Source organism: Alosa pseudoharengus, unplaced genomic scaffold (genome assembly GCF_046254945.1).
Source record: "Alosa pseudoharengus isolate Yale_2024_CS ecotype anadromous, Long Island Sound unplaced genomic scaffold, YU_APseudo_1.1 YU_APseudo_1.1_scf_17, whole genome shotgun sequence".
Lineage (NCBI taxonomy): Eukaryota > Metazoa > Chordata > Actinopteri > Clupeiformes > Clupeidae > Alosa > Alosa pseudoharengus.
In genome coordinates, this window is record NW_027468640.1 from 8,409,543 (window position 1) to 8,435,327 (window position 25,785).

The 25,785-nt window shown below is 43.3% G+C and overlaps 2 protein-coding genes across 4 annotated transcripts in view; both read right to left on the bottom strand.

Annotated features, from left to right (window-relative positions):
- map4k2 (mitogen-activated protein kinase kinase kinase kinase 2) overlaps positions 1-10,133 on the bottom strand; it is a 33,977-nt gene extending 23,844 nt beyond the window's left edge. The window contains exons 1-9 of the mRNA XM_076288524.1: positions 9,762-10,133; positions 6,920-6,977; positions 6,531-6,621; positions 5,056-5,120; positions 4,172-4,227; positions 3,753-3,800; positions 2,563-2,605; positions 856-928; positions 16-147 (exon numbers count right to left, since the gene is read on the bottom strand). Of these exons, the coding sequence (XP_076144639.1) occupies positions 16-147; positions 856-928; positions 2,563-2,605; positions 3,753-3,800; positions 4,172-4,227; positions 5,056-5,120; positions 6,531-6,621; positions 6,920-6,977; positions 9,762-9,854 (659 nt within the window). The 5' untranslated portion in view covers positions 9,855-10,133. The remainder of the gene's footprint in view (positions 1-15; positions 148-855; positions 929-2,562; positions 2,606-3,752; positions 3,801-4,171; positions 4,228-5,055; positions 5,121-6,530; positions 6,622-6,919; positions 6,978-9,761) is intronic.
- A 128-nt stretch (positions 10,134-10,261) lies between these two features.
- On the bottom strand, positions 10,262-25,626 carry men1 (multiple endocrine neoplasia I). 3 transcript variants are annotated; one of them, XM_076288527.1, is made up of 10 exons: positions 25,523-25,626; positions 24,273-24,763; positions 23,678-23,886; positions 21,432-21,560; positions 20,744-20,784; positions 20,425-20,512; positions 16,665-16,801; positions 13,736-13,877; positions 13,379-13,552; positions 10,262-11,679 (listed from the first exon to the last, which is right to left on the bottom strand). In XM_076288527.1, exons 2-10 carry the CDS (start codon positions 24,706-24,708, stop codon positions 11,122-11,124), a joined length of 1,914 nt encoding a protein of 637 aa, XP_076144642.1. In that variant the 5' UTR covers positions 24,709-24,763; positions 25,523-25,626; the 3' UTR covers positions 10,262-11,121. The 3 variants fall into 3 exon arrangements, with proteins under 3 accessions (XP_076144642.1, XP_076144640.1, XP_076144641.1); XM_076288525.1 differs by having other exon boundaries at positions 23,663-23,886; XM_076288526.1 differs by having other exon boundaries at positions 23,663-23,886; positions 24,273-24,760; positions 25,523-25,584.
- Between the last annotated feature and the right edge of the window lie 159 nt (positions 25,627-25,785).

Here is a 25,785-nt window from a genome sequence, read left to right on the forward strand (position 1 = left end):
CGTCTGGCGACTGACCTCATGGGGTGGAGGTCAAACATGGGCGGCTGGAGCTCGGCCAGCTCGATGGCAGTGATGCCCACGGCCCAGATGTCGCACAGGTGGTTGTAGCCGCCCTTCTTCTCCACCGCCGCCACCTCGGGGGCCATCCTGAGGGCAAACAAACAAACAAACAAACAAACAAACAAACAAACAAGCAAACAAACAAACAAACAAACAAACAAACAAACAAACATAAGCAAATAAGCGAAAGACAACAAACTTCAGAACAATAATAATAACACACCTCAATAGAAACAAACAAAGAAGAAGGTTCAACAAACAGATCCCCAAAAAACAAACAGAACCCCAAATAAATATGGTGATGCTAACTTGAATCTCGATCAGGTAATATAAGGACCAAGATCTTAAGATAGAAAATGTCAGTACATATAGGGGGACCAAGAGTTTACAATAGAAATTAGAATATGTCACTGGATACTACTCGAGACCAGGGGCTTGATTTACCAAAGGTTTCTTTGAGTGCAAACTTATCACCCCCACCCACCACCTATGATAACATCTCATATCAGGCAAAGGTTCAATGAGGGAAGAGCATCTCTCAATTGAGCAAATAATATGCCTTGTTGGAACATGGAACACACCTGGAACATTCTGTTCTGTTTTGGTGTGGATATCATGTTTGCCTCTATATGACTAGGAGAACAAGGCTTGGGTGAGTTATTTTATTATGTGGAAATTCTGTAACCTAAGTATCAAATACATATCTGTTGAAGAGATGCATGCGAAAGAAGAGATTGAGAGAGACAGAGAGAGGGAGGGAAAGAGAGATGTGTCCCTCCTTATCATCCATCTTACCAGTACGGAGTTCCAATGAAAGACTTCCTCTTGGCAACAGAAGCGCTGATCTCTGCGGCAACACCAAAGTCAGCTGGAACAGAGAGGCCAGTGATTCAGCGAGATTAGCCAAAGTAGCCTCGTGCAACTCACTCACTACTGATACTCACTACCACCCTTACTCACTACTGATACACACTAACCCCCTTACTCACTACTGATACACACTACCACCCTTACTCACTACTGATACACACTACCACCCCTCACTCACTACTGATACTCACTACCACCCCTCACTCACTACTGATACACACTACCACCCCTCACTCACTACTGATACACACTAACCCCCCTCACTCACTACTGATACTCACTACTCCCCCTTACTCACTACTGATACACACTACCACCCCTCACTCACTACTGATACACACTAACCCCCCTCACTCACTACTGATACACACTACCACCCCTCACTCACTACTGATACACACTACCACCCCTCACTCACTACTGATACACACTACCACCCCTCACTCACTACTGATACACACTACGACCCCTCACTCACTACTGATACACACTAACCCCCCTCACTCACTACTGATACACACTACGACCCCTCACTCACTACTAATACACACTACGACCCCTCACTCACTACTGATACACACTAACCCCCCTCACTCACTACTGATACACACTACGACCCCTCACTCACTACTGATACACACTACCACCCAGACAATTGCACACAAAATGGACACACACCGGCAGTCAAGAGTCCGTACACACTAGAGATGTACGCGACCAAGAAAGTACATAAGAGACACAAACTAGCAATCGAGAGATGAAATGGACACCAAGAAACTAAACGTATCAGAGATATACATACTACTCCATACATTATATACGCAAGATAGTAGATAACACTACCAGTCAAGGCAATAGAGTTATCAGAGACATTCACTACTAGTCAAGAGATGTCACCTTGGACAGTCCATACACTAGGCTAACAATGAAGAGACTATATACACTAGACTAGAGACATACTGCACAGACACTACCAGTCAAATAACTGCACCAGAAACACTACCACCCAAGGCACTATACAGACCAGACACCAAGGCGGAGGCAGAGGCAAAGAACCATTCAACAGAGCATTAATATGGAACGGTGATCAAACTTTTGTTTACCAGCTCTACTTCATATGTGTCCCAATACACAGTATTAATAGCCACCTTGTCAGCCAATCAGAAAACAGTATTTCTTGTCTCCAGGGTAGATAAACTGATCACCAGTTAAGAGAATGTACAGACCAGAAGCACACACGCACACACACACACACACACACAGTCAAGAGATGCCACACACCAGATCAATGCAGGAGCACTCACATTATGTACACCTGGCTGAATCTATTTTCTTCAAGGTCATGTAGTACTTAGATGTCAATGCTTTAACTTTTTATTAAACTTTTTTTTTAACACTTTTTATATTGTATGAACTGCTACAAGCATGCAATCAGATGTAAACTGCCTTCCAAAATATTTTTATAATAAAAATAGAAATCTTGGGAATTTAAATGAAAGTAAAATTTGAGAGTTGTTATCTTGAAGTAGTTTATATTGTTGTTATTTCAGAATAAAGGAGAGAGGTAGACAGGGAAGACAGCAGGGCAAGGTAGTGACCTTCACTATGACCTTCACAAACAAAGAGTCTTACCTAGTTTAACGTCTCCTCGATCCGTGATGAGGATGTTCGCTCCCTAGGTAAAAATATAGACAGATGAATTGAGGTCACTCTCTGTCTCTCTCTCTGTCTCTCACACTCACACTCTCTCACGCACTCACGCACTCACGCACACACACACACACACACACACACACACACACACACACACACACACACACACACACACACACACACACACACACACACACACACACACACACACACACACACACACACACACACACACACACACACACACACACACACACACACACACACACACACACACACACACACACACACACACACACACACACACACACACACACACACACACACACACACACACACACACACACACACACACACACACACACACACACACACACCCCTATGTCCTTGATCTAGTGTTAGCATACAGATCACTTGTGTATCTCTTGCATAACCATGTCCCTATGGCTCAATCAGTGCTGTGGGAAACCAGCGTTAGCCACAGAGCTAACACCCAAGGTGGCATAGTCTACTGATATACCATGTCTGCGCTCTGTGGGCTGGATATGACATACAGCCTACATAAATAAGAGAGAAATGAGAAGTGCATGTGCAAACAAAATGTCAACTGCTTACACACAACATTTGTATATGTCACACAATTTCTGAAACCTGTCACTCACACAACATAACACTATACCATATCATAACTAATTCTCAGCCTTTGACTCAGTTTTCAATTTCATGCAATCAGAATGTGTGAAACACCACAAACAAAAATTTGGAATAAATATTTTCGGTTTCAATATTGCTAACATGCTTACAGTATATGTCAACTTCTCTCTGCATTTTATTTTCACTCTTGTATGGAAATATACAATATACATAAGACAGGAGAGCTTTAGGTTTAGACCAATAGTGTGTACAGGATATATCCAAAAATGTGATATTATGACAAAAGTGTTTTTGAGTTATGTTTACAATATTTTGAATGCAGTGTTTCATCATGAGATATGAGGCATTTTGCATTTTGTGTGAGCAACAGTTGGATATGTGTATGAGTTTGATGCATATTTCTGCATGTATGTCCAATACTGATAAAAGAGAGAATGTGAACGATCTGCCATTTTTCTCCGTCCTGCCATTACAGCATCTACACGCCTTACTGAGAGCGCATTTGGTGGATTTACCTTAATATCTCTGTGCATCTTGCCTGTTTCGTGCAGATGGTACAGGCCCTGCACGAACAGAGCGAGAAGAGGAAGAAGACAAAGAGAAAGTTAAATTGAGAGCAGCTTGAGAAATGATTCATGCGTGTTCATGAGGCTCACATTCCTCTCATAGTTCTGGTTTACTGATTGGCCTGACTCAGAGAAAGGGCGACGTGACCAAACAGCACCCCGCTGTCAAGATGGATTCTCGCTATGTTACCAATTACCACTCAGGCATAAACAACACACTACAACAGGCACTGATCTTTAAGATTCCTTAACACAACTTTAACCCACTTAACATCTGAAAAATCATGTCAGCACAACCGCCGGCGGCAGAGATAATGACCACAGCCCTTATTAGTACAGGCAGGGGTGGCTGGGACAAGGTGCTGTACCTGTAACGTTTCCCGACAGACATAAGCAATCTGTTTCTCCTTCAAAGGTCCAGTCACTGTGGGAAAGAAACACATTTAGCCTTCAGAAACAACATCCTTCACCCACATACTGTGTGTCCAAAATGAGAAGATGCACATGTTATTGGCCTTCACATTGTGCCACATTGGAGCTGCTATTTCTAAACTACAACTATCAATAGCATGAAACCATATATAATACAATGAAATGAAATAAATATGATTATACCGTTAGCACATCACATATTTTAATAATGTCCAGAGAAACTCATTTGAAAACCAACATGTAGCAGCTCTGGGGGGTGGGGGGGGGGCTGGGGGGAGGGGTTACTACAAAGCAACATTAGGGTCAGAAGTGTTCAAATTCACCAAACAGAATAAGACATTCATGGGAGACTGCCTTACTGCTCGCCAATTTTGTCTTCAGTTTAAAGCGAACAATTTGAAAATGTTCACTCAATAGTTCAATGAAAACATGTTTGCCATGAATGTTAGCCTCTGCTTGCCAAACTTGAACGCAGCCCTGTCTTTAAGCTCAACTGCGGCTAGAGGAACTACAATCGCTCCCAGTTCCATGCAATGTGTGCGAACATGCAAAAGTGTGAAAACGCCTATAGGCTACCGCTAATCTCAGCACATAGTAATCCCCTCTGGGGTCAAAGTTCAGAACCAGCCAGCCAGAACTGGGCCAAATCTGGGCTTTATTTATATAGCACATTTTCTATGCACATGGTGCAATCTGCACAATCCACAGCGCTTCACACACACACACAGACATCATAACATAAACAAACAAATGAACAAAATAATTGGGGGGGGCATAAGTGAAAACAAACAAGTGTTGCCTCAGACCCATCGCCTCTCACCGTGGTAGATATCCTGTAGTGACCCTCCCCCACAGTACTCCATGCATATCCACAACTTAGTGTTCCTGAAAAAGCACATTTAACACATGATAAACATAACCACATAAACACACATGTTTAATACTCGCAGGGCTTCAAGCGAGGAACACAAAAAAAAGCACAACTCATAAACATAACAACATAAAAACACATGTTTATTATTGACTTGGGTGACACTCGCACTCTAGCCCGTCGGTGCTCACGTAGCGGGACCACAGAATCAGAAGCAGGTCCTGGGGCTCTTCAGAAGACTGAACCCAGGACTGGAGCACACGCATCATTTTAACAGGCTTTAATAGTGCTAGTGACTAACGTCAGAGATTGGTGTCGTGAAGCCTTGCGCACGCGCATTTCTGCCGAATAGGATGCCCGATAAATGCCCAAAAAGCGTTGCAATATGGCCGCCGAGTGGAGGGACTTGCCTAAAAGGACTTTGCTAACGTTTCGACGCAACAGCGTCTTCCTCAGTCAAACATGTTTATTATTCTCAGGGCTTCAAGTAAGAAACTACTCTGTGCCTGAAAGTTCTCAGAAAGATTTGAAGCCACTATGTACAATTATCTAGTTTCAAATCTCCCAACCCATGCCTGAATTCCATGCCTGAGTGCCTGACAACTTTAAACCAGGGTATTCTCTGTTTCTATTCATTCCTTGAGCCCGCCTGGAATCCTGGGCCTTTGTTTACCAAAACACTGACAGATTTTGCACACAAAAAAAAAACACTGCCACAGGAATATAAACTTCATATCACTCTAGGAAGGAGTTGGAATTTCAAACAAAGAAATGCTGTGAGTGTGTTTTAGCTAGGCAAGGGAACTTGACTGTCACCATAAAACCCTTTATAAAAACAGCGCTGCCGAGGTAACATTAAGACACACTGCAGACAAAGAGAAGATAAAAATGGCCTGGGGGGATTTCTAGATCGAGGTCAGCTTGTTTCGCCTGCCCGCCACTATCATAATCGGAATTCAGGTCTATGTTTGTCACTGGAATGTCTTTGTTTACTTTTAGAACCTAATTTATTTACAATTTACAATTACATATTTTGACACAATGCACATGACATAATTGAGGCTGTTACCAGCAAACGTTTAAAAAAACTTTAGATGTGTCTTTTTTGGGGGAGTTAACTGAACAGAATTAAGCTTTTACTCTAATGGCATGCTCTGAGAAACAAGCCTTCCATACATAAACCACAATGGCACTTGACCTCCAAAACAGCTATGGGAGTTGACTTGGCATGTTGCAAACAGTACAGGCCTTTTTTCCGAGGGGAATCATTTGAATTTGAGTACTCTGTCGAGGGAGGGAAGTCTTTGGCAAAAGGGGGTGGATTGTGCACTATGGAATGCAACATTTTCCTGCGCAAGCATCTGCCCTGGCAGTGAAGGAGCTCCCCAGAGATTGAGAAAGGAACCAACTCCATAAGACTGCACCTGTGATAGCTGCCGAAATAGGCCACGATATTCTTGTGCTTGCATTCCTTCATCATGGTGATCTCTTGCTGGATAGAGGTGATGTCATCGCCTGCAGGTAGGGGGGGGGGAGTCACATGACTGGGCAGTTGACCAATCAATATCACCACAGTCATAACACGTGTGGTGTAAATGACATAATAGCTGCCTTGTATCATGAGGAAAAGTATATTTACTTCACTTGCTCCATCAACTCATTTGAATTGACACAAGTACCAAAAAATATATTTTACAGATAAAATGCTTAATAGAATTAAACAATGGTTTACCTGAATTAAACTAGATCCTTCACTGAATAAACACAGTAAGAAAAATAAACATTGAGTCTGAATTTGAAGTCCTTTACTTACCAGGATCCAGTTTTACAATTTTGATAGCTGCAATCTCCGAGGTTTTGATGTTCCGTGCCTACGATGTGAAACAAGTAAAGAAATGAAAATTAACTGACAGAATATCTTACTACCTCATTTGGGCTCCAGCACTTCGTTACCTTTTCCACAATCTTGCATACTACAGACTTAACCTGTAAAGTGTCTCAGTGGCTAGTGACACACACACATACACACAGCATTTGACCCATCCATGGCAAGTGAACACACACACACACACACACACACACACACACACACACACAAACACAGAGAGAGAGCAGAAGGCAGCCATTTAACAAAGATATTCTTTCTTATCCTTTTTTTTATCAAAATCTCTGTGATTAGGAATGGGGGTTTTTCGGTGCATGAAAAAGAACCGTTTAAACTAAGGTAGAAGGCAGCCATTGCTGCAGCGCCCTGGGAGTAGTTGGGGAGTTAGGTGCCCTACGCAAGGGCACCTCATCCGTGGATGCAGAGGACACGGGAGAACGCTTTTCAATCACACCCGCCACCCATATTGTTCCAACCACTCAGGGATCAAACCGGACACCCTTTGATCACAAGCATAAGAATCACAGTATAAGATCACAGTGCATCAAAATTTATTTGGTATCACCTTTGGTCTTGCATTCTAGAGTCTAGAGTCAGTTGACAGAGATCGAGGGCCTAGGCTATTCAACTTCTCTATCACTGCCATGATTACGGCCCTCAATGTTAATGCATCAGTCAGACTAAACAGAACAGGCACAGGCAGTTCAGAACACAGAGCATTAACAACTGTGCATCATCGACATTCTGATTGAGCATTCTTTCAGAATTCCACTCAACACCATGCTGTTCAAAGCACTCTCATCCGTCCTGACGGCTTCACGCAGGTCGACCTTGGCTTTCACCTTCCTGTGTGTGTGTGTGTGTGTGTGTGTGTGTGTGTGATTAGACTCAGGCAGAGGGGCAGGGCTGGGGAAATTTGAAGAGAGCAGGCGCTCAGCGGGCAGCCTCTCTACCCAACAGACGTGGCTCTCGTCCAAGGACACACACCTACTGACTGATGCATCAGCATTTATTACTGAGAAATACCCAGGAAGACGCAAGCTAGGGCTGGCTTTACCTTATACATACACCTGAGTCTAGGAAAGACAAATGCTGTTTTATACCCCAACATGCAGAGGAAAAAGAGACAAAAAGAAATATTACTCTGTTTAACAAAGATGTTCTCTCTCATCCTTTTCATCCATTCTCTGTGATTAGGAATGGGGGTGTTTCTGTGCATGAAAAAGAACAGTCAAAACGAAGGTCTTTCTTTAGTTAAAGACATCCTTTCACACTGTGACCTAAAGAAGTAGCGTGCTGGATGTTTGCCTTGTGTACAGTAATCACCGATGCAACCAGTAGTCAGGCAGCCATCCTAGACAAAACCTGGAGCTTGCCTTCACGTCCTGTTTTTTTTCCTGTTACGGCCAGGGACTTCCTGTGACCAACATGACAGCAACGTTTTCCAAACACTGCCTGTGACGCCTGAAATAATACTAAGGCTGATTTAGGACAAAGGCCCAAACAAGTAAGCTGTAAGCAGTTCCTCTAATGTGAACCACAACTCTGATTCAACATCAATACTGATAGGCCTACTCTTAATTGAGGATAATACAATTCAATGAAAGACTATCTGTCCACTTATACTTTTGACCTTCTGGAATTAATTTAATGTCTTTCTCAAAGTCTTCTAGGGCTGCACTTAACAAAGCCACACGCTCCTTAAAGGAGCTCTTTGTGGGGTGGTCAAGATGAAGTAACAACACTGGTGGCTCGCCCACTGCGCGCTAACTATGACGGTTGATTGCGTGATGCGGAGCTGCTCGCCTGGGACAAGTGGTCTCGTGGAGTGCCAATGCGTTCCGTCTGACACCGAGCCACCTTATGTTGGGCACAGTATGTTGACAACGGAGTAGAGACGTCAACGTAAATACGCATGACCTCATGGCTATTGTTTTGGGGAGTAGTCATTACGTTCAACAACACTGTAGATTGCTGTATCCATACTTTTCCTGAGGAGGAAATCACTGCAGCCTAATGTCCTCTGAGTGGTTGATGATGTAGGCTACCATTAACGCAAGAGTAGGAGTGTAAGGGCAGAGGGGAAATAGACCAATACCATTATTGTCTTATTTATCTACGCAGGCAATGCAACAGGTTTTACACATTGGCCTGTTTAGTCCTGCAAATCATATAATTTAGAGTAACGTAATAGGTTCAGTGCCTAATTATATACCTAACTTTCATTCCCTCGAACAATTTAAACAGCCTTAATTCCCAGTATAGGGAGCGGATTACAGTCTGCAATCTGTGAGTGATGTTTGGAGAAAGATAAATTGTCTCCTTAGATTAACGTACTGAAATGCTATTTTGCTTCTAGCTTATTCATTTAAATCCGACTTCACATACCACAACTGTCCATTATAGCTTTGCCCCTAAAGATTTAGCAAGAGCCTACCACAACTAATTAAATGGTTAAACTGACTGTCACTGCTCGCCAACAGGATGCAGAAGTCGTAGGCTAAACTAACTGCTCTATTAGGGACTAGACAGGCTATTTACTATATTCTAGTCAAGCAAAGTTTCGAAGAAACTGCGAATTGCGATTTATTGGCAATCTAACCCACGGATAGAGTATTGCAAAATACATAAAGACAAACAAAGCAATGTGCCAAAGCAAAGAGGTCATTTTAAGGTTGCGTGTCGACAGCCTAGATGAAAACGTGTACCCAAACTCCCAAATCCTGGTGAACGGGAAAATGAGCTTTCTAACGCTAGGTTTCCAACTGACCTTAAATACATCTCCGTATGTGCCACTCCCAATACGATGAATTATCTCGTAGTCGTCCAGAGGGTCCAAGAACGAAACCCCGATAGTATCCATTTCAGCTGTTTGTTTCAATAGTGTTTCTCACGCCTTAGACGGTCATGGTATGACAGCAGCGCTGGCGATGTAGGCTACTGTAGAGCGAGGTCCAACCGCGCTGGCCAGCCGTATCCTCTCCGAGCAGTTACTAATGCATCCTCCCAAACTGCCAGGTGTAGCAGCCTGTTGAGTTATCTCGATGTTTGCCTGAAAGCACCGATCACTTTGCCATTCATCAACTTCCAGTCCAGGGGCAAATTGTCAGAGGGCGTCGTGTCACCCTGTGCAGTCTTCCAAGTCGCACCAACACCAGTGCCTATTTGCGCATGACTATTGGTTGGTGCCGAGGATGCTGTGAAAAGGCATTAAGGCAAGTTCTCTCTATGCTCCTGGCACGGCAAAGGAAATAAACCAGACAGAGAGTGTAATGTCAACACTATGAACTTTATTCGTTTACTCAACTGACAATGAGACTTCATTGCAATCACAATGGAAACCCCAAGACTGCAAAATGCTATGTTTTAGTAGCATTAGATTGCGTTACACTAAAGGCCACTATACGGATATTACATGCACAATTATGGCAACAACTAAAATGAAAAGTTAGTTTATGAAGCTTAAAGGTACAGATGAAAATGTAAAAAGTGCTAGAACACCAACATGTAGAATAACCTACAGATTTCATCTGAAGAGCGTCACTAATACCAAAGCATCAAAAAATAAATCACTTTTTATAAATGCTAAAAAATAAACACACTCTCATAACAAGTGACTTTGGTTTGTCAGTCAAACATTCCCATAAGTTTATGGAGAGCCTAGTCACAAAAATACAACCGCTTCATGTCTCAGACTCTGCACAGTGGAATAAACTCAATGTATGGTCAGTCACATCAATTGAAAGTATGGGAATCATTTGAAAAAATCCTGATTAACTCGACACAGACTCCCCCATGCTTTCACAGTAAAAACACAAAAGAGCCGCAGGGCAACTCTAATCCCTATTCAGGAGGTTAACCACAAGCCTTTAAGGACAAAAAAAGCAGGACAGCACATTTCCAGGAAATCCCACAAGCAGAGCTCTTCCACGTCACAAAGTCATGGTGCTGGTCAACACAGAAACTAGTTGGCCTGGCCTGTTGTGGTCTTCCTCCTCTCATCTCTCTCTCTTTCTCTCTCTCTCTCTCCCTCCCTCTCTCTCCATCTCTCTCTCTCTCCATCATCTCTCTCTCTCTCCCCATTCTCTCTCTCTCTCTGTGCTGTGGTTCTGGCGGCGGCTGCCGCTGCCCTACAGCGTCTTGCGCGGGCGCTTCATGAAGGACAGCGTGTAGTCGCCGGACGCCGAGGGCTTCTGCCGCTTCAGCTGCACCTGCGACTGCGCCGTCAGCTGCAGCTTGATGGCGCTAGAGTTCACCTTGGCCGCCGACAGCAGCTCCTTCATGCCCTTCATCTTCTCGCTTGTGAAGGTCACCACGGGGCCGGCGCCCAGCCCCACGGCCTGCTGGGTACAGGAAGGGGTGGGGCTCGGCGTGCTGGCGCGGGTTTTGGCCTCGGACGGCTCTGCGCCACGGGCTCCCCCTTGAGAGGAGCGCCTCCGGGCCCCGCCATCAGCGATCTTTTTCGCGGTGGTGGCGGCAGCAGCGGCGTTGGTTTGCTGGGCGGGCGGGGGTACGGGCGTCTGGCCGCCGGAAGGCATCTGGCCAGGGGGGAGGGCTTGAGGCTGCTCGTCCAGTTTCGACTCGCGGCGAGGGCCCCGGCGCCGGCCCTCACGCGGGTCGTCGCTCGACTGGTCGTCATCGTCCTGGGTCTCGGCCTCTTTGGTGATGATGGAGACTTTCTGTCTCACCTGGGGACAGTTGGGGTGGGCAGAGGACACAGAGAAGATCAACGGGGGGACTCACCACAGACATATTTCATAAAGTCTGTTAGCACAGGCCATGCTAGGCCAGCAACTGGAAGGGTCATTTCAGTGTGTGTGTGTGTGCTTTTGTCTTGGTTGATCTGCAGTGGAAAATTACTGTGGTAGAGCAAGAGGGTTTGAAGACCAGAACAGAAACCACACACACACTCACACTCACACAGTCACTCACACAAACACACAAACACACACAGGGGTGCCATCACTTGTGTGAAAGTAGTATTGCCAAATTTCTTGGCAAGCCCAATGTGTTGTAGTTATTATATCAGAGACGATTCATTCGGAATGGGTCATTCAGGAAGCCTACCTATTTTCTTTGTGATTGCCTTTATGTAACACTACAAACTTATATAGCCTACCATATAGTAGCATATAGGCCTACTCATTATAAAAGTTATCAAAATCAAGCAATCCACATTCCAATCACATTAGTCACATTATGCTGTTACTGACTGTTGACAACTGTGCTCTGTAGGCAGTGTGGTACAAGTTCATACTTCACAAGAGCTATAGGGGTGTTGGAAGTAGGCCTATTTTGTAAGAAGGAGTGTGGATCATGAAAGGGGGGGTCCGGTAATTTGTAAAAAAAAATTCTGCCTGTTAAATACGTCATTTTAACACAGTTTGGGAGGGACAGAAATACCTAACAGAGCAAGCAGCTGTCTTGGTTGCTTCTTTTTGACTCTGGTGACTTAAACATTGGCTATCTGCATAATGTTATCACTTCCCTGCTTGACACTATGGAGACATATTTCACGTCAACAATGGAAACTAGCTTTCGGTTAACAGAGATGCAGATCATCTCCCTAATTAATTTCTTTGTGCAACAGGCCACAGTCTACGTTTATTTCAGCAAGAGGAGTGAAATATTTTTTTTTTTTGTAGCTGCCATCACCATAGGCTATTTGCTAGGATATTCACTTCTGTTAGACCTAGAACAAGTTGGTATTTCCTTTTTTCGTGCAGTGGATTAGGCCATCAAATCGCTATGCTCGTTTCATGTTACAGTAATCCACTTCATTCGTGGTTTTAAAAAAACAGTAGTTGTTTCTGGCCTACCCACAAGTGGTTCAGTTTCACTTGCGCAGACGCATACATTGAAAGGACACTCCACTAGGCTACCATTTAATTGTATTCCTCTATATTTGATGACACCAAATTAAGATGTAGGCTATATCTTGATAGGGGAAAATTTTAGTTTTTTTTTCTTTCGGTCCGATAATAGCCTACTCAATTGTGCCGCAAATTAACAGACAGAAGCACGGCAGGGCACACCCCCAATAAAAATGAATGGAACACAGAACCTCACTTCTCTCGCGTCAGTCACTGACAGTAGAATGCATCGGGAAAAACACTGTTCACCAAGCCAGGATGATCAGCTATTGGCGCAGTACAGCAGCAGTGTATGATGTTTACCCTACTAAGTGTAATCTTAGGTCATGTATGAAAACTAGTAATGCCATGGCAATACTGGCGACGGAGGCCATGCACACACACATTTAGACTCGTACACAGTCACTCACTCACTCACTCACACCCACACCTAGACCTGCAGGACAGTGAGCCAATATACAGACACCACAGAAGCCTCAGCACAGTCTCTTGTGAGGGGCTAGACAGTTCTCACCTGGGCGTCGAAGCGACTGAGCGACTGCACCAGGTAGGTGGCCCAGCCCACATGCAGCACAGGTGTGGGGCTCCCCTCTTCCCACTTACAGATGCCGTCATAGAAACGCAGCAGGTGCGCAAAGCATTCTGGGTCTTGGAGTGCCGAGAGAACGGCAGCCTGTCTTGGGGAGTCCTGAAAGTGATGAAGAGGAACAAAATGTAAAAAAAAGGAGATGAGAAATGAAACAGGAAGTAGTCCTTACCATTACAGTGTAACCACGTTTGTTGCAATAAAACTTCAGGGTGCTCATCAAAATGATGATTATTATTATTATTATTATTATTATTATTAAAGGACCCCGGCTGGAGTTTCTACCTTCTCAGACTTCTCCGCTGTGCCCTCTGCACCCTCAGCCCCGCCCTCCACGACAGTCTCCTTCAGGAGCGTGGGGATGACGTCATTGGCGATGTCAAAGAACTCCTTATAGATCTCCTCATCCTCACGGCAGTAGTTGTAGCTGGAGAAAAATGGGGGGACAATTATTAGGGCTGCAACAATTAATTGATTAGATAGAACTATTTTTTTATTTTATATAATAATATATAGCCTACTATATATTATTTTCGAACTATTTGTCAATTATTTGATTATCTATTGGCCAATTATTTGACACTGATCTTTCTGAGGGAATGGACACAGTGGGTATGCTCAAGTTGATTGGTTGATAGCTAGGCTCTGCTCAAGTTGATTGGTTGATAGCTAGGCTCTGCTCAAGTTGATTGATTGATTGATTGATAGCTAGGCTCTGCTCAAGTTGATTGATTAATTGATAGCTAGGCTCTGCTCAAGTTGATTGGTTGATGACTGGGCTCCACTCAAGTTGATTGGTTGACAGCTAGGCTTCCTTAGACAGTAACTTCCAGCATAGGTTTCAATGGGACTCCAGGGATATACAGTTTGTTCATACCAGGGACGTGGATAAACAGCTCTATTTAGGACTTTCATTGGACAATGGATAGCCTATGATCCAAATTTGTTCAAATTTGTTACATTGTGAGGCAACAATCTGGGAATCCCTGCCTTTCATTGTTTTTTTTCTTTGAAGTGATTTCAAGCATTCAGGGTCTGTAAAGCATAAACACTTGATGTAAACGCAATGATCTGCAAGCGACAACTGCAAGTCTTAATAAATGAAAATAATAAACCAGGAAACTACAGAATGTTTTTCACCTCTCTCTCTCTCATCAGTGTTCTCGTCCTGCCCATCCTCAACAGACAGTCGGCCACAGCGCGCGCACACACACACACACACACACACACACACACACACACACACACACACACACACACACACACACACACACACACACACACACACACACACACACACACACACACACACATACACACACACACACACACACACACACACACACACACACACACACACACACACACACACACACACACACACACACACACACACACACACACAGAGGAAGCGTTTTCCCAACAATGGGACACAGGAAGCACTGAGCGGGAAAAGGAAGAGGCGGGAATGTCAGCCTGGGGTGCGCCTCTGCAGCCCTGGCCGCACATCTGAACAGGGACAGGGGACAACGGAGGAGGACCGTTCCAAGCGTTCAGCTCCGAGCGAGTGAGTGAGTATTTTTAGAGCCGTGCGCTTGATGTGAGGCAGAAAAGTGAGGGTTTACAGATCCAGGAAGCCAAGGCTGCCAAGAATGGAAGCTGAATGAAGCTTCCGGTGACGGAGAAAGACAAAAGTAGAAGAGTAAACACACACACACACACACACACGTTTCAAGAAGACAAAACATACACACACACACACTTTTCCAGAAGACACATACACACACACACACACACACACACACCGAGACACAAATGAACAGACAGACACCCACACACACACCAGACGTACAACTCTGTCACTCTCAGGAAGCGCCGTCCCTTTCCTTACATTACAGAGGAGAGAGAAGCACACAATGTGATGCAAATTTTGTGTGTATGTGTGTGTGTGTGTGTGTGTGTGTGTGTGTGAGTTTGTTTTTAAACAATCACGATAAGTGTACCACATCTGGAGATATCAGTCATAACAGGTGGAAATGTATGATTACATAGGATGGAGATAAATCTCCCAGCAAAAATACAACCTTCTGGTTCAACATCCTGTTGAGTTTGCTGCCCTCTACAGCTCGCTTTGATGCCATAACAGGCCAAGCTTTTTACACACAAAGCTCAACCAAACAACCTACAGCTACGACTCAGCGTTTCACAGTCGACAGCATGTCGTGCACTACTAATAAACATTTTGTGATACTTTCTTGTTTTATTTAGTTGCTGCCATTTCATTCTTCTTTTATGCTCTTTATGTTGTTATTGTTGTTGTAAGAGATACAATTAAATTCTTTGATGCTATCGTTGTGCCCTTGAGCAAGTCACTTAGCCCCAAATTGCAATGGGGAGACTGGCCCTTGCAATAATTGACATATGTAAGTTGCTTTTGATGTCAGCCAAAATGAATAAGAGGTAAGTGTAGCCCGACTGTTGTAGAGTATGTATGGTTATTAAATGAAGATTAAAAAGCCTATTAAGAATAATAACAGTAATAAAAACATAAATATTAATTTAATAACAATATCAAATGTTAAAGGTGCTATAAGCGATGCAGGGTAACGCCAGAGACTTTCTAATGAGGAGACACAGCACTCAAAAAATCCTCCATAGAAATGCATGGGGCTAGTTTGTAACGCCAATATGGTCGTTACTACACATATCTCACCCCTTCCTCGGCAAAACGTTGACATGTGAATACATTGAGCCAATCATATGGAGCAAGATTGGTGTCGTGAAGCCTTGCGCAGGCGCATTTCTGCCGAATAGGATGCCCGATGAGTGCCCGAAAAGCGTTGCAATATGGCCGCTGAGTGGAGGGACTTGCCTAAAAGGACTTTGGTAATGCTTCTTCTGTTGACGTTCAAACAAAACAGAGAGCTAGCTCGCTACTCCCTCCCCCTCCCCCAGGTGAAATTGAAACTCTCCCAGACGCGCATCTCGTCGGTGATTTGCTGGAACAGTTTGTTATGTTTTTATGGGCACGGGTTTGTTGTTTTGTGGCTGTTCTTGGAGCTTAGGCTGTCCACTTAATTAATTAATGAATTTAATTAAGTGCAAGGTGAACAGAGGAGTCCTTAAACATTTCTATGTGTGATTATTTACATGTACAATATCATAACACGTTTATAACGTGTGGTTATTTAATGAAGGTGTTGTGAGGACTTACTCCTGCATGACGGTGGCGGCCTCAGCCCATGACCCCAGGGCGTCCTGCACGTTGCGGTGCCTGTAGTGGTACCCAGCCAAGTACATGAATGGGTAGATGTGCTCGTTGTTGTAGTACTTCTTGGCTGACTCCACGGCCTAGGAGGGGAGAGAAGAAAGCAGCGATAAACGCATTTAGGGAGGAAATGGGGTGTCACTTCCTGTAAGTTGCTTTGGATAAAGCGTCTGCTAAATTAATGAATGTAAATGGCAGGGTTCCCACTCTAAGTCAAATGTTAAATTCCATTACTTTTTCCTGACTTTCCCTGACAAAAAAAACTAAATGTCCATGACTTACTATATAATGAATGGTACAATATAGCGACGAATGATATCACAACAGCCTCGTTGCGCTTAAGAATCTGTTACTTTTTTAGAGCGGGAGATGAATGAATGGGCCTTGAATAAACAAAGTTGGGCTACTCAAGCAAGCAGTAAAGCTAATAACCAGATATACACCAATTCTGTATAAATGTATTTTGGCAAGTACATTTTAAACTTCAAGTACATTTTAAACAAAATTCCCTGATATTCCATGAATTTGCCCCAAAAATGATCAAATTCTCTGACTTTCCAAAATTCCATGATATTCCAGAAATTCCATGACCAGTGGAAACCCTGAAATGGGTACAGTGTGTCAACAACTAGGGTTGGGCCCCATCGTGATGATTGACCGATATCACGATGGGAAGCAACCATCGTGATGCCACACCCCCAGACACGCACTAATTCTATAGACCTTGCTTTATCATAAAAACTTTTCCCTGGAAATGAAATTGAGCCTAGAACTGATGTATATGCAGGGTAGCCTACTTTTAAAGAGACTTAGAGACTTATTGGTCTATGTAAAACTACCGTCTTATTCAAATAATTCCTGATTGTGACATTGTTGTCTTTTTTTCCATGTCTCATATTGAACTTTAATATTTAATGTTTTAGCCGAAAATAGTCCTAATGAATTACTATTATTGTTACGAGAGGAAATGTATTGTTGATTGTCAGATAGCTATAATATTTTTCCGAGGCTACAGCACTGAAGCGCCAGATACGTTCTTCTCCACCGTGTTAAAAGAAACCATTTCTTTCGTTAGACTTATAGAACGTATGGCATGGATTTCATTGGAGCAGATCTTGCACACAACTTCGGTAGCCTATAAGCCCTATTCGGACGGGATTAGTTTTACGTGGAGACGTAGGGTAAAGTAGAATTGGCCATTTATATTACAAGCCTCCTGTGGTAAAATTACTTTACCCCACGTCACCACTTAAAACTATTCCTGTTCAAATAGGGTTTATGTTTATTAGCTGTCCACTCTTCAGACCATAGCCTATATGTTGTTTTGAGCTGTGCTATTATACAAGTGCAGTTGATTTAGCTTGACAAATTAGTAGCACCTCTCCCTGGCTCAGTGTAACTGTACCTCAGTGATGTACACACAGCCTGATCTTTTACAAGTCCGTTCTTTGGATGAGACGTTAAACCGAGGTCCTGACTTACTGTCGTCATTAACCCTTAGAACCCTAAGCGGTTTTTAGGGCATTTTCACTACCTTTATTCATAAGGATTTATTCTGGTCATTGTAAGTGCCACACACATATATTATATATTGTTTTTTTCAGGAGAGTCTATGCTATTCAGATCTGCCATCATTTCATGTATTAATTAAAAATTCTTATATTTCGACATGTATCTCACCACAGCAAGCTCACAGCTCTACATGCATTTCATGTGGTTGTAGGGCAGACTGTCCTGAATCGGGCAATATAATTGCCATGTTGGAGGGATACTCTGGGGCTGAGCAATTTACAGAAATATTTGCTGTGTGATTTACGGAAATAAATGCCATTTTTTATAGTGACCTTTCTGAGCTCCATATCTGTGACACGAACTGATCTGACCTGACTTGACCCGAGGTTACGTGTTAGCCTGCGTGCCTGTGTGTATGCTGTCATAATAATTCTCAACTTTTTACTGCATTGCCATGAACAAAGTAAAGGCAAAAAAGGTGTTTATTTGCTGAACAAATTGGGATGCAATGTATGCCTTGAATTGGATGCCATGCAGGAATTTGCTAGGATCTCAAAACCGGAATATGAACATGCTTTGCCGTAGAGAAACACATGATAGCATTGGATTATAAACATGCTTTGCCACAAGAACAGACAAAAACGTGGGGTAAGTCCAGCTATATGAAGTTATTATTTTGCTGTCACTTCGTCTGTTTTATAACCCAGAAGGATGTACTTGGTATCAAGTGATAGCTCTGAGTCTCCTCTTTCATCTGATATGCTTGCCATATCGATGCGATCACGGGTTCGCGAGTAATTCAAACTAGAGTAATGTGTGTGCAGGTGAACGCAGAGAAGTATAGACTGTAAATATGATGCAATTTGATTTAATTTCATTATTTTTTTTAATTTTCATACTTGATCGTACAGACAAGTGTGTAGTCTCGTTGGAAAGCCCCACTTCTGCTCTGTCGTGCAATAAAGGTTTCATCTCGCTGCGATGAACCATTCCGGAGCAATGTAACAGAGAAGAAGGGGTGTGTTTTTTGACGCACTTTGCGTCAATCGGGTTCTAAGGGTTAAAGATCCCTTGGCACTTATTGCAAAGAGTAGGGTGTTCCCTGGATTCCTGGCTAAATTCCCAAAATGGCTCAAATAATCTGGCCCCCTAATCATCGCCCAGTGTAATTGGCTCAAATAATCTGGCCCCCTAATCATCCCCCAGTGTAATTGGCTCAAATAATCTGGCCCCCTAATCCTCCCCCAGTGTAATTGGCTCATTCAATCTGGCCCCCTAATCATCCCCCAGTGTAATTGGCTCATTCAATCTGGCCCCCTAATCATCGCCCAGTGTAATTGGCTCATTTATTCATTCCTTCACTCTCCAGCTAAATCTGGTGTGTGGTGAGCATATTGGTGCATAATGGCAGCTGTGCATCACCCAGATGGGTGCTCCACATTGGTGATGGTAAATGAGGTTCCCTTTTCACTGTAAAGCACTTAGGGTGCCTTGATAAAGCGCTACACGAACAGTCCGCAACTAAAGCTGCAGTACAGTAATTTCCTGTATATTAGTTGCATTGTGTATAAACCACATGATGGTGTTTTATGCTCATTAAGAGGGACAAAGCTTTGTATTGACCACACCTGTGTATTAACTGCAGTGCCCAATAGCCCAATGAATATCAGAATCAAATCAGCAGGAAGAATGGAGAAAAAAATAAACCCATTCCCATATATAGCCTGCCCCTGTGTATTAAAGAGACACCAGGCAACGTTTTCGTGTTAATTACTCATCTTCGTAAGTCGGTATATGGTTAAATGACTCATTACAGGGCGAATAAAGACTCTCTTGCCCGCCCCTACTGCCTGTAGGAAGAATATCCCGCTTGCAAGTTCAGTGTATCGTACCCGCCGACCGAAGCAGGATCAGTTTACATCCTGCATCCACAGCACAGAGGCAGGCTAACGAAACGCTGGCGATTGTTGCAAACGTGTGTATAATGGCAGAGCCGGCGAAGAAGCAGCGAAAACCCTTGACGGAAGATGCAAAGAAAGTTAAAGAGCTTCAGACCGAGCGAGGGGGAGTTTCGTAGAGAAAAAGCATCAGGCTTGCCTGGTGTCCCTTTAACCCCATAGCTGAGGAAATTGTGCAAGATCAATGTATAAACCTCGGTTAATAGACTGGAAATGACAGGTAACTCTGCCCTCACCTTCAGGTGGATGTTCAGGGGACTCTCTTTACCACTGATGGGCTCCTGGTCCTCCAGGTCTGCTAGTGTGCCCATGGCCATAGGGTATCTGATACCAGAAAAGAAATAGCCCTGGTGGTCAACTAAAGTACTGCATTCATTGAATACAGAAACAAATGTGGGTCCTATGGTCAAGAATATGCTAAAGGGAATGCAAAAAAGCGGACTAAAACTAATATAACATTTAAGTTATAATAATACAGAGATGCAAATTGTGTTGTGAGCCTAAAAAGATTGCTCTGATTCATCGAAATGTTAAGGTTAAAAATTTGATTCTCACTTTTCCAAATCTCCTCTTTCGTAGAGCAGCCACAAAAGCCTCTGCAAAGAGAATGAGCAGTTAGGCAGCAAATAACAACAACAACAACAACAACAACAACAAAACATGGAATACAGTTCGGAATTCCTCCTGCGGTATCACCACTAAGCACAGAGAACTGGCCCCAACTATATTAAACATTCATGTCTGTGTCATCATTTGTTCCTTCTTGAGTTCCTCTAACAGAGCCTGCTATTGGTTACACTTGAAGTGTGCCAAGTGAATGTACAGGTAATACGTGCACAGTTCAATCCTAATGATCATTTGTGTTTATGTAGAAATATGAAAATATGTACTGTACTTATTTGAATACTACTATACTACAATGCATATAACTTATTTCAGTGCACTTGCATTGTTTTATAAGAGCTATTTTGACCCAATCAAACAAATAAATTACTTCACCAACTACATCAGTGATCTACAGGAACCACCTCAGTATGACTTTCCCAGGACGAAACCACAAACACACACACACACACACACACACACACACACACACACACACACACACACACACACACACACACACACACACACACACACACACACACACACACACACACACACACACACACACACACACACACACACACACACACACACACACACACACACACACACACACTTTCCCAGGACGAAGCCCAACCTGTTGAAGCTGCAGAAGCTCTGTGCTGTCCGTGTGCAGGTCCAGAGAGGGGTTGATGGCACACACCATGAAAGCCACCTCCATGTTGCGGTTACACTTCATGTACGAGCCTTTCAAATAGAGCCAACTCTGCAGAGGCGAGAGATGAGGGACACAAACACACAAACTAGTCATACACCCCTTGATCATGTGGTGCGTGCGTGCGTGCGTGCGTGCGTGCGTGCGTGCGTGCGTGCGTGCGTGCGTGCGTGCGTGTGTGTGTGTGTGTACCTGTGATACGAAATGTAATATAGAGCTATTTGTTACTTGTTTTTTTTACTTATTTACTTATTACATTACATTTGGCTGACGCATTTTTAGCCAAAGCGACTAACAACATGGTAAACAGTTTAAGGTTTAAAGCAATTCTCAACAATTTTAGGACAATTTAAAAAAAAACTTAGAGTACAGTAAAAATAAGTGCATCAGTGAGTGCTGTTTTTAACAGTTACGTGTCAGTTCAAGACGGCTGGTGAGTGCTAGGATCGATCAGCAAGACTTGTTGTAAGTGGTGCTATGAGAGATGTTCTCTAAACAGCTGGGTCTTCAGGAGTTTTTTGAAAATCGAGAGGGATGTCCCTGCCCTTGTAGGAACTGGCAGTGTGTTCCATGTTGTATTTGTATTTGTGCTTCCTGTAGGACTGCATATTAGACTGCAGAAATTAGCCTAAGGCTAACTATGGTGCAATGCATCAAATGGTTATATTTATGTTTTAATTGCACATTGTCCCTTACAAATACAATTTTAATTGAAAATTGAAATATGAAAAGGCGGGGGAAACATTTCAACTAACTCTGTGGACAATTTTAAAATACAAAAATATGTTGGCAAGAGATACAGAGCACCTAAAAGTGCCTAGTGACATTTTTCTTCCTGTAATCCCTTATAATACTTTTACATTATCTCACAATACGTTTGCTTTTACAAATAATATTTTGGGTACTGTGAAGAAACACAAAAGTATTGTAAAGTACTGCAAATATATTGCAAGATTAGATAATGCAAAATTTTTTTGTGGAAACTCAAAAATGGCTAATAAAAAAAAAAACATGGCCCCTCTGTGGTAGCCTGGCCACGCCTACTTAGATCTCCTTTCAGGGTGATACTAGTCTGGAACACCATACTTCACTGCCATTTCCATCGGTTGGCAGATTACCTGCCCAATCAGCGACGAGAGGGGATGACACTATAGTTTTGAAATCGAAAGTGGCTTTGGTATACGGTAGTATATTTAGTGATGGGCAAATGAAGCTTTGGTGAAGCACTGAACCACTTTGAACAAATGATTCAAAAATGGGTTCATTACATACTCGAAGCTTCAGTAACAGCGACCTCTCCTGGTGGAAAGCCAAGACTGCATCTAAATTATCCCGGCTAGATAGTGGACAGGAAGCTTTACTAGTGAAATAAATCTAGTGCACGCACCTAACCACCCCACCCCCACACATACGTAGTGCACATGAATAAGAATGGGATATCATTATTTATACAAATAAAGATTGATCAGGAGCCATCAGAATACAGTTTTCCCACGTATCTTTTACATTGTAATAAAAATAAATCGATATGAACAAACTATGCTTGTCACAGTAGAGGCTATGAACCAAACTCAATGTTTTGCATTAGCCTAAAGTGTTTATGCTTTGAGCGCGCTACAATTCAGACTAGAAACGAGGCCGTGCCAGTTGCAGTGGCAGCACGATTGGTTCACGAGGCGGTGGCGCTGCGAACCACTCAGGTGATTCTTTCAGAGAATGAAGCAGTTTCTGCTTCGGACGTCATATGTCACGTGATTTTTCCGTAGCAAAGCAAGCTTCGGAGCAGTGGTGCAAATGGAATTGTAGTTACTGGTTTGAAGCACGTATCGAAGCTTCAGTGTCAGACTGCCATCACTAAGTATATTGCAGTCCGAAGAATGTGTACATTTATTTACAGCAAAGGCCCAAATACATTGTTTCCTGACTGCCAATGCGGTGTAAAGTAGTAGTGCGAAGTAGGAAGTAACATGAATCCCTGAGTAATGTGATTGGTTAGGCTGGACCAATGATTTCAAAGGAATCCCAATCGTGAGAAAGGAATCCCAATCGTGAGTGACCAGACTCTATTCACTTCATAAACACGTTTTGTTTACCAGGCTACCTCTGGGGTGCCTTCCTAGATAAACTAAAGTGAACATAAAAAATCTCATTACTTCATTGACATTCACCCTTTCGTTCACTCCGGCGGTGACAGTTTGACCCCTCCGATCCTCATTCCCTTTCCCGTGCCACGTGACCTCAGCAGTGTCCTCGCCATCTTTGCCGAAGATGACCCACGCATGGTCCTCTGAGAGAGCCAGGTGGACATCACGAAGTCCCAGGACCTGACAGGCGGCGACCACTGCAAAAGCCACCCCTGAGCTGTCCAACTTAGTGCCTGAGCACAAATAAACAATAAACACAGACACATATAGACCAGTAGCATATTAGTTGCACAGTACTAGTATAGCCTTTTGAGACCTTCTGTTCTGTCACCTTCAGTAAGGTTTCAGACAGCATTCAGTTTTGTTTATGGCTTTCTCAAGGGTATACAACTCACAACAAGTAAGGGGTCAGTCCTATTCGATGAGTTGTCAATACACAACTTTCAACTGATATTAAAGAGTGGTGAGGGCATTCTCTAACTCTACCTAATTCAACATTTGCATTATGTTATGGACCCCGTGTCAAGGGTCTCAACACTCTGTAGTGTAATGAAAAAAATAAGAATCATGTACTCCAATGACATGTATAAGCAGAAATAGATTGTTTTCATAGGCCTACCAGTGATTAGACTGAAAAGCGATTGGATGTGAGCACGGTCCTTGAAGTAGGATCGACTGAGACTGTTCCAAATGACGTCAGACACTTTGTTAACCAACTCCCGACTGGAGATGCCACCCGACCTCCGGTAACGCGTCAGGTCCACCGCGCCACGGATCTGAGCTGTGAAGCGCTCGTGCAGGGCCGTCAGCAGACCCAGTTCAACAACGGGGAAGCAGGAGTTCGGGCAGTCTGGCTGAAGGGGCTCGAAGCGCACCCCAGGCACGTTGATTGGGATTACTCTGTTTACGGCCAAGAAGTGCTCCACAAAGCCCAAAACAAGAGACAATAAAGCCAGGTCCGGTTCCGGGTTTCGTAGCTCAGCCTCGAACAGTTTTACTACTCCATCGATCCCTCGAAGTGGAAAGTGCTTTTTCTGCTCCGACCGCAACCCCATGGTCGCAGTCGACTTGAAACAGGCGCAAGTGTGTGGAGAGGGGTGTGTCTCTCTGCTGGAGAAATAAATAAATAATAAGTGTAGGGAATTACTACCTGCATCTAATACATGAATCTCTAATACAACATTGATTAATACGTGGCTGAGTTTCATTTGATCCTGGCCATAAAGTACTGTGGCTATCTGGACACATCTCAATCAATGACGTCCTGCGGCAAACATAGCAACGGGCTCTGATAGCAACAACTTTGCACGGCATAGCTAGCGCCACGCAGTTATCTTTACATCATATGTTAGCAGATATTGTAATATTAGCCCATATTCATCTGCGATCCACTGAAACCATTTGAAAAGACAATGCAAAAGCGTCACTCGTAAATGATGCGTTTAAGACGGCGGCAGTCAAGTAAATATAACACGTTAACGTTACAGCTAACGTTAGCTGCTTGAAGCTGTATGCTAAATGTCCTACAGAGCCCTATTACGCGCTTAGCATAACGGCAAATTTATACCAATTTATTTTGCTGCTTGATGTAATGATTTAGAAAAAGTATGCTCTGCATTGAAATCATTCAGAATACACAAGAACAACTTTCGATTTACCAAAAACTGTCATTTTAAATGTTGAAAAGATGCGCTAACCGCTAACGTTAAGTTACATCAGTTTGTTGTTGCTTGTTGTAAGAAGTTGCATAAGCACGCAAGATGCTATTATTACACATACAGGTGATTCAGGTCCTGAATCTAACAGTTCCATCACATATTAAAATTACAATGGGAAAGTCTTCCTTCTAATAAGAAATATAGAGCATACCCAATACTTCAAGGTAGCAACCACATGTTTTGTTGTGCTTCTTGCTTTTACCGCGCACTTCAATGACTAGGGATGTTGAGCCAGTCAGACATATAGCATTTGCGAGAAAGTATCTTCATGAATGCACTGGATTTCCCGTTCACTGCAACAATCGGAGGTACCATTTGTGACCTATGTTGTATATATCGGCGTTTTGCGCCATCAGTTTTAACGTTGACCATTGTGCGGTATTGCATGTTGGGATATGTAGTTACTTCATGTAC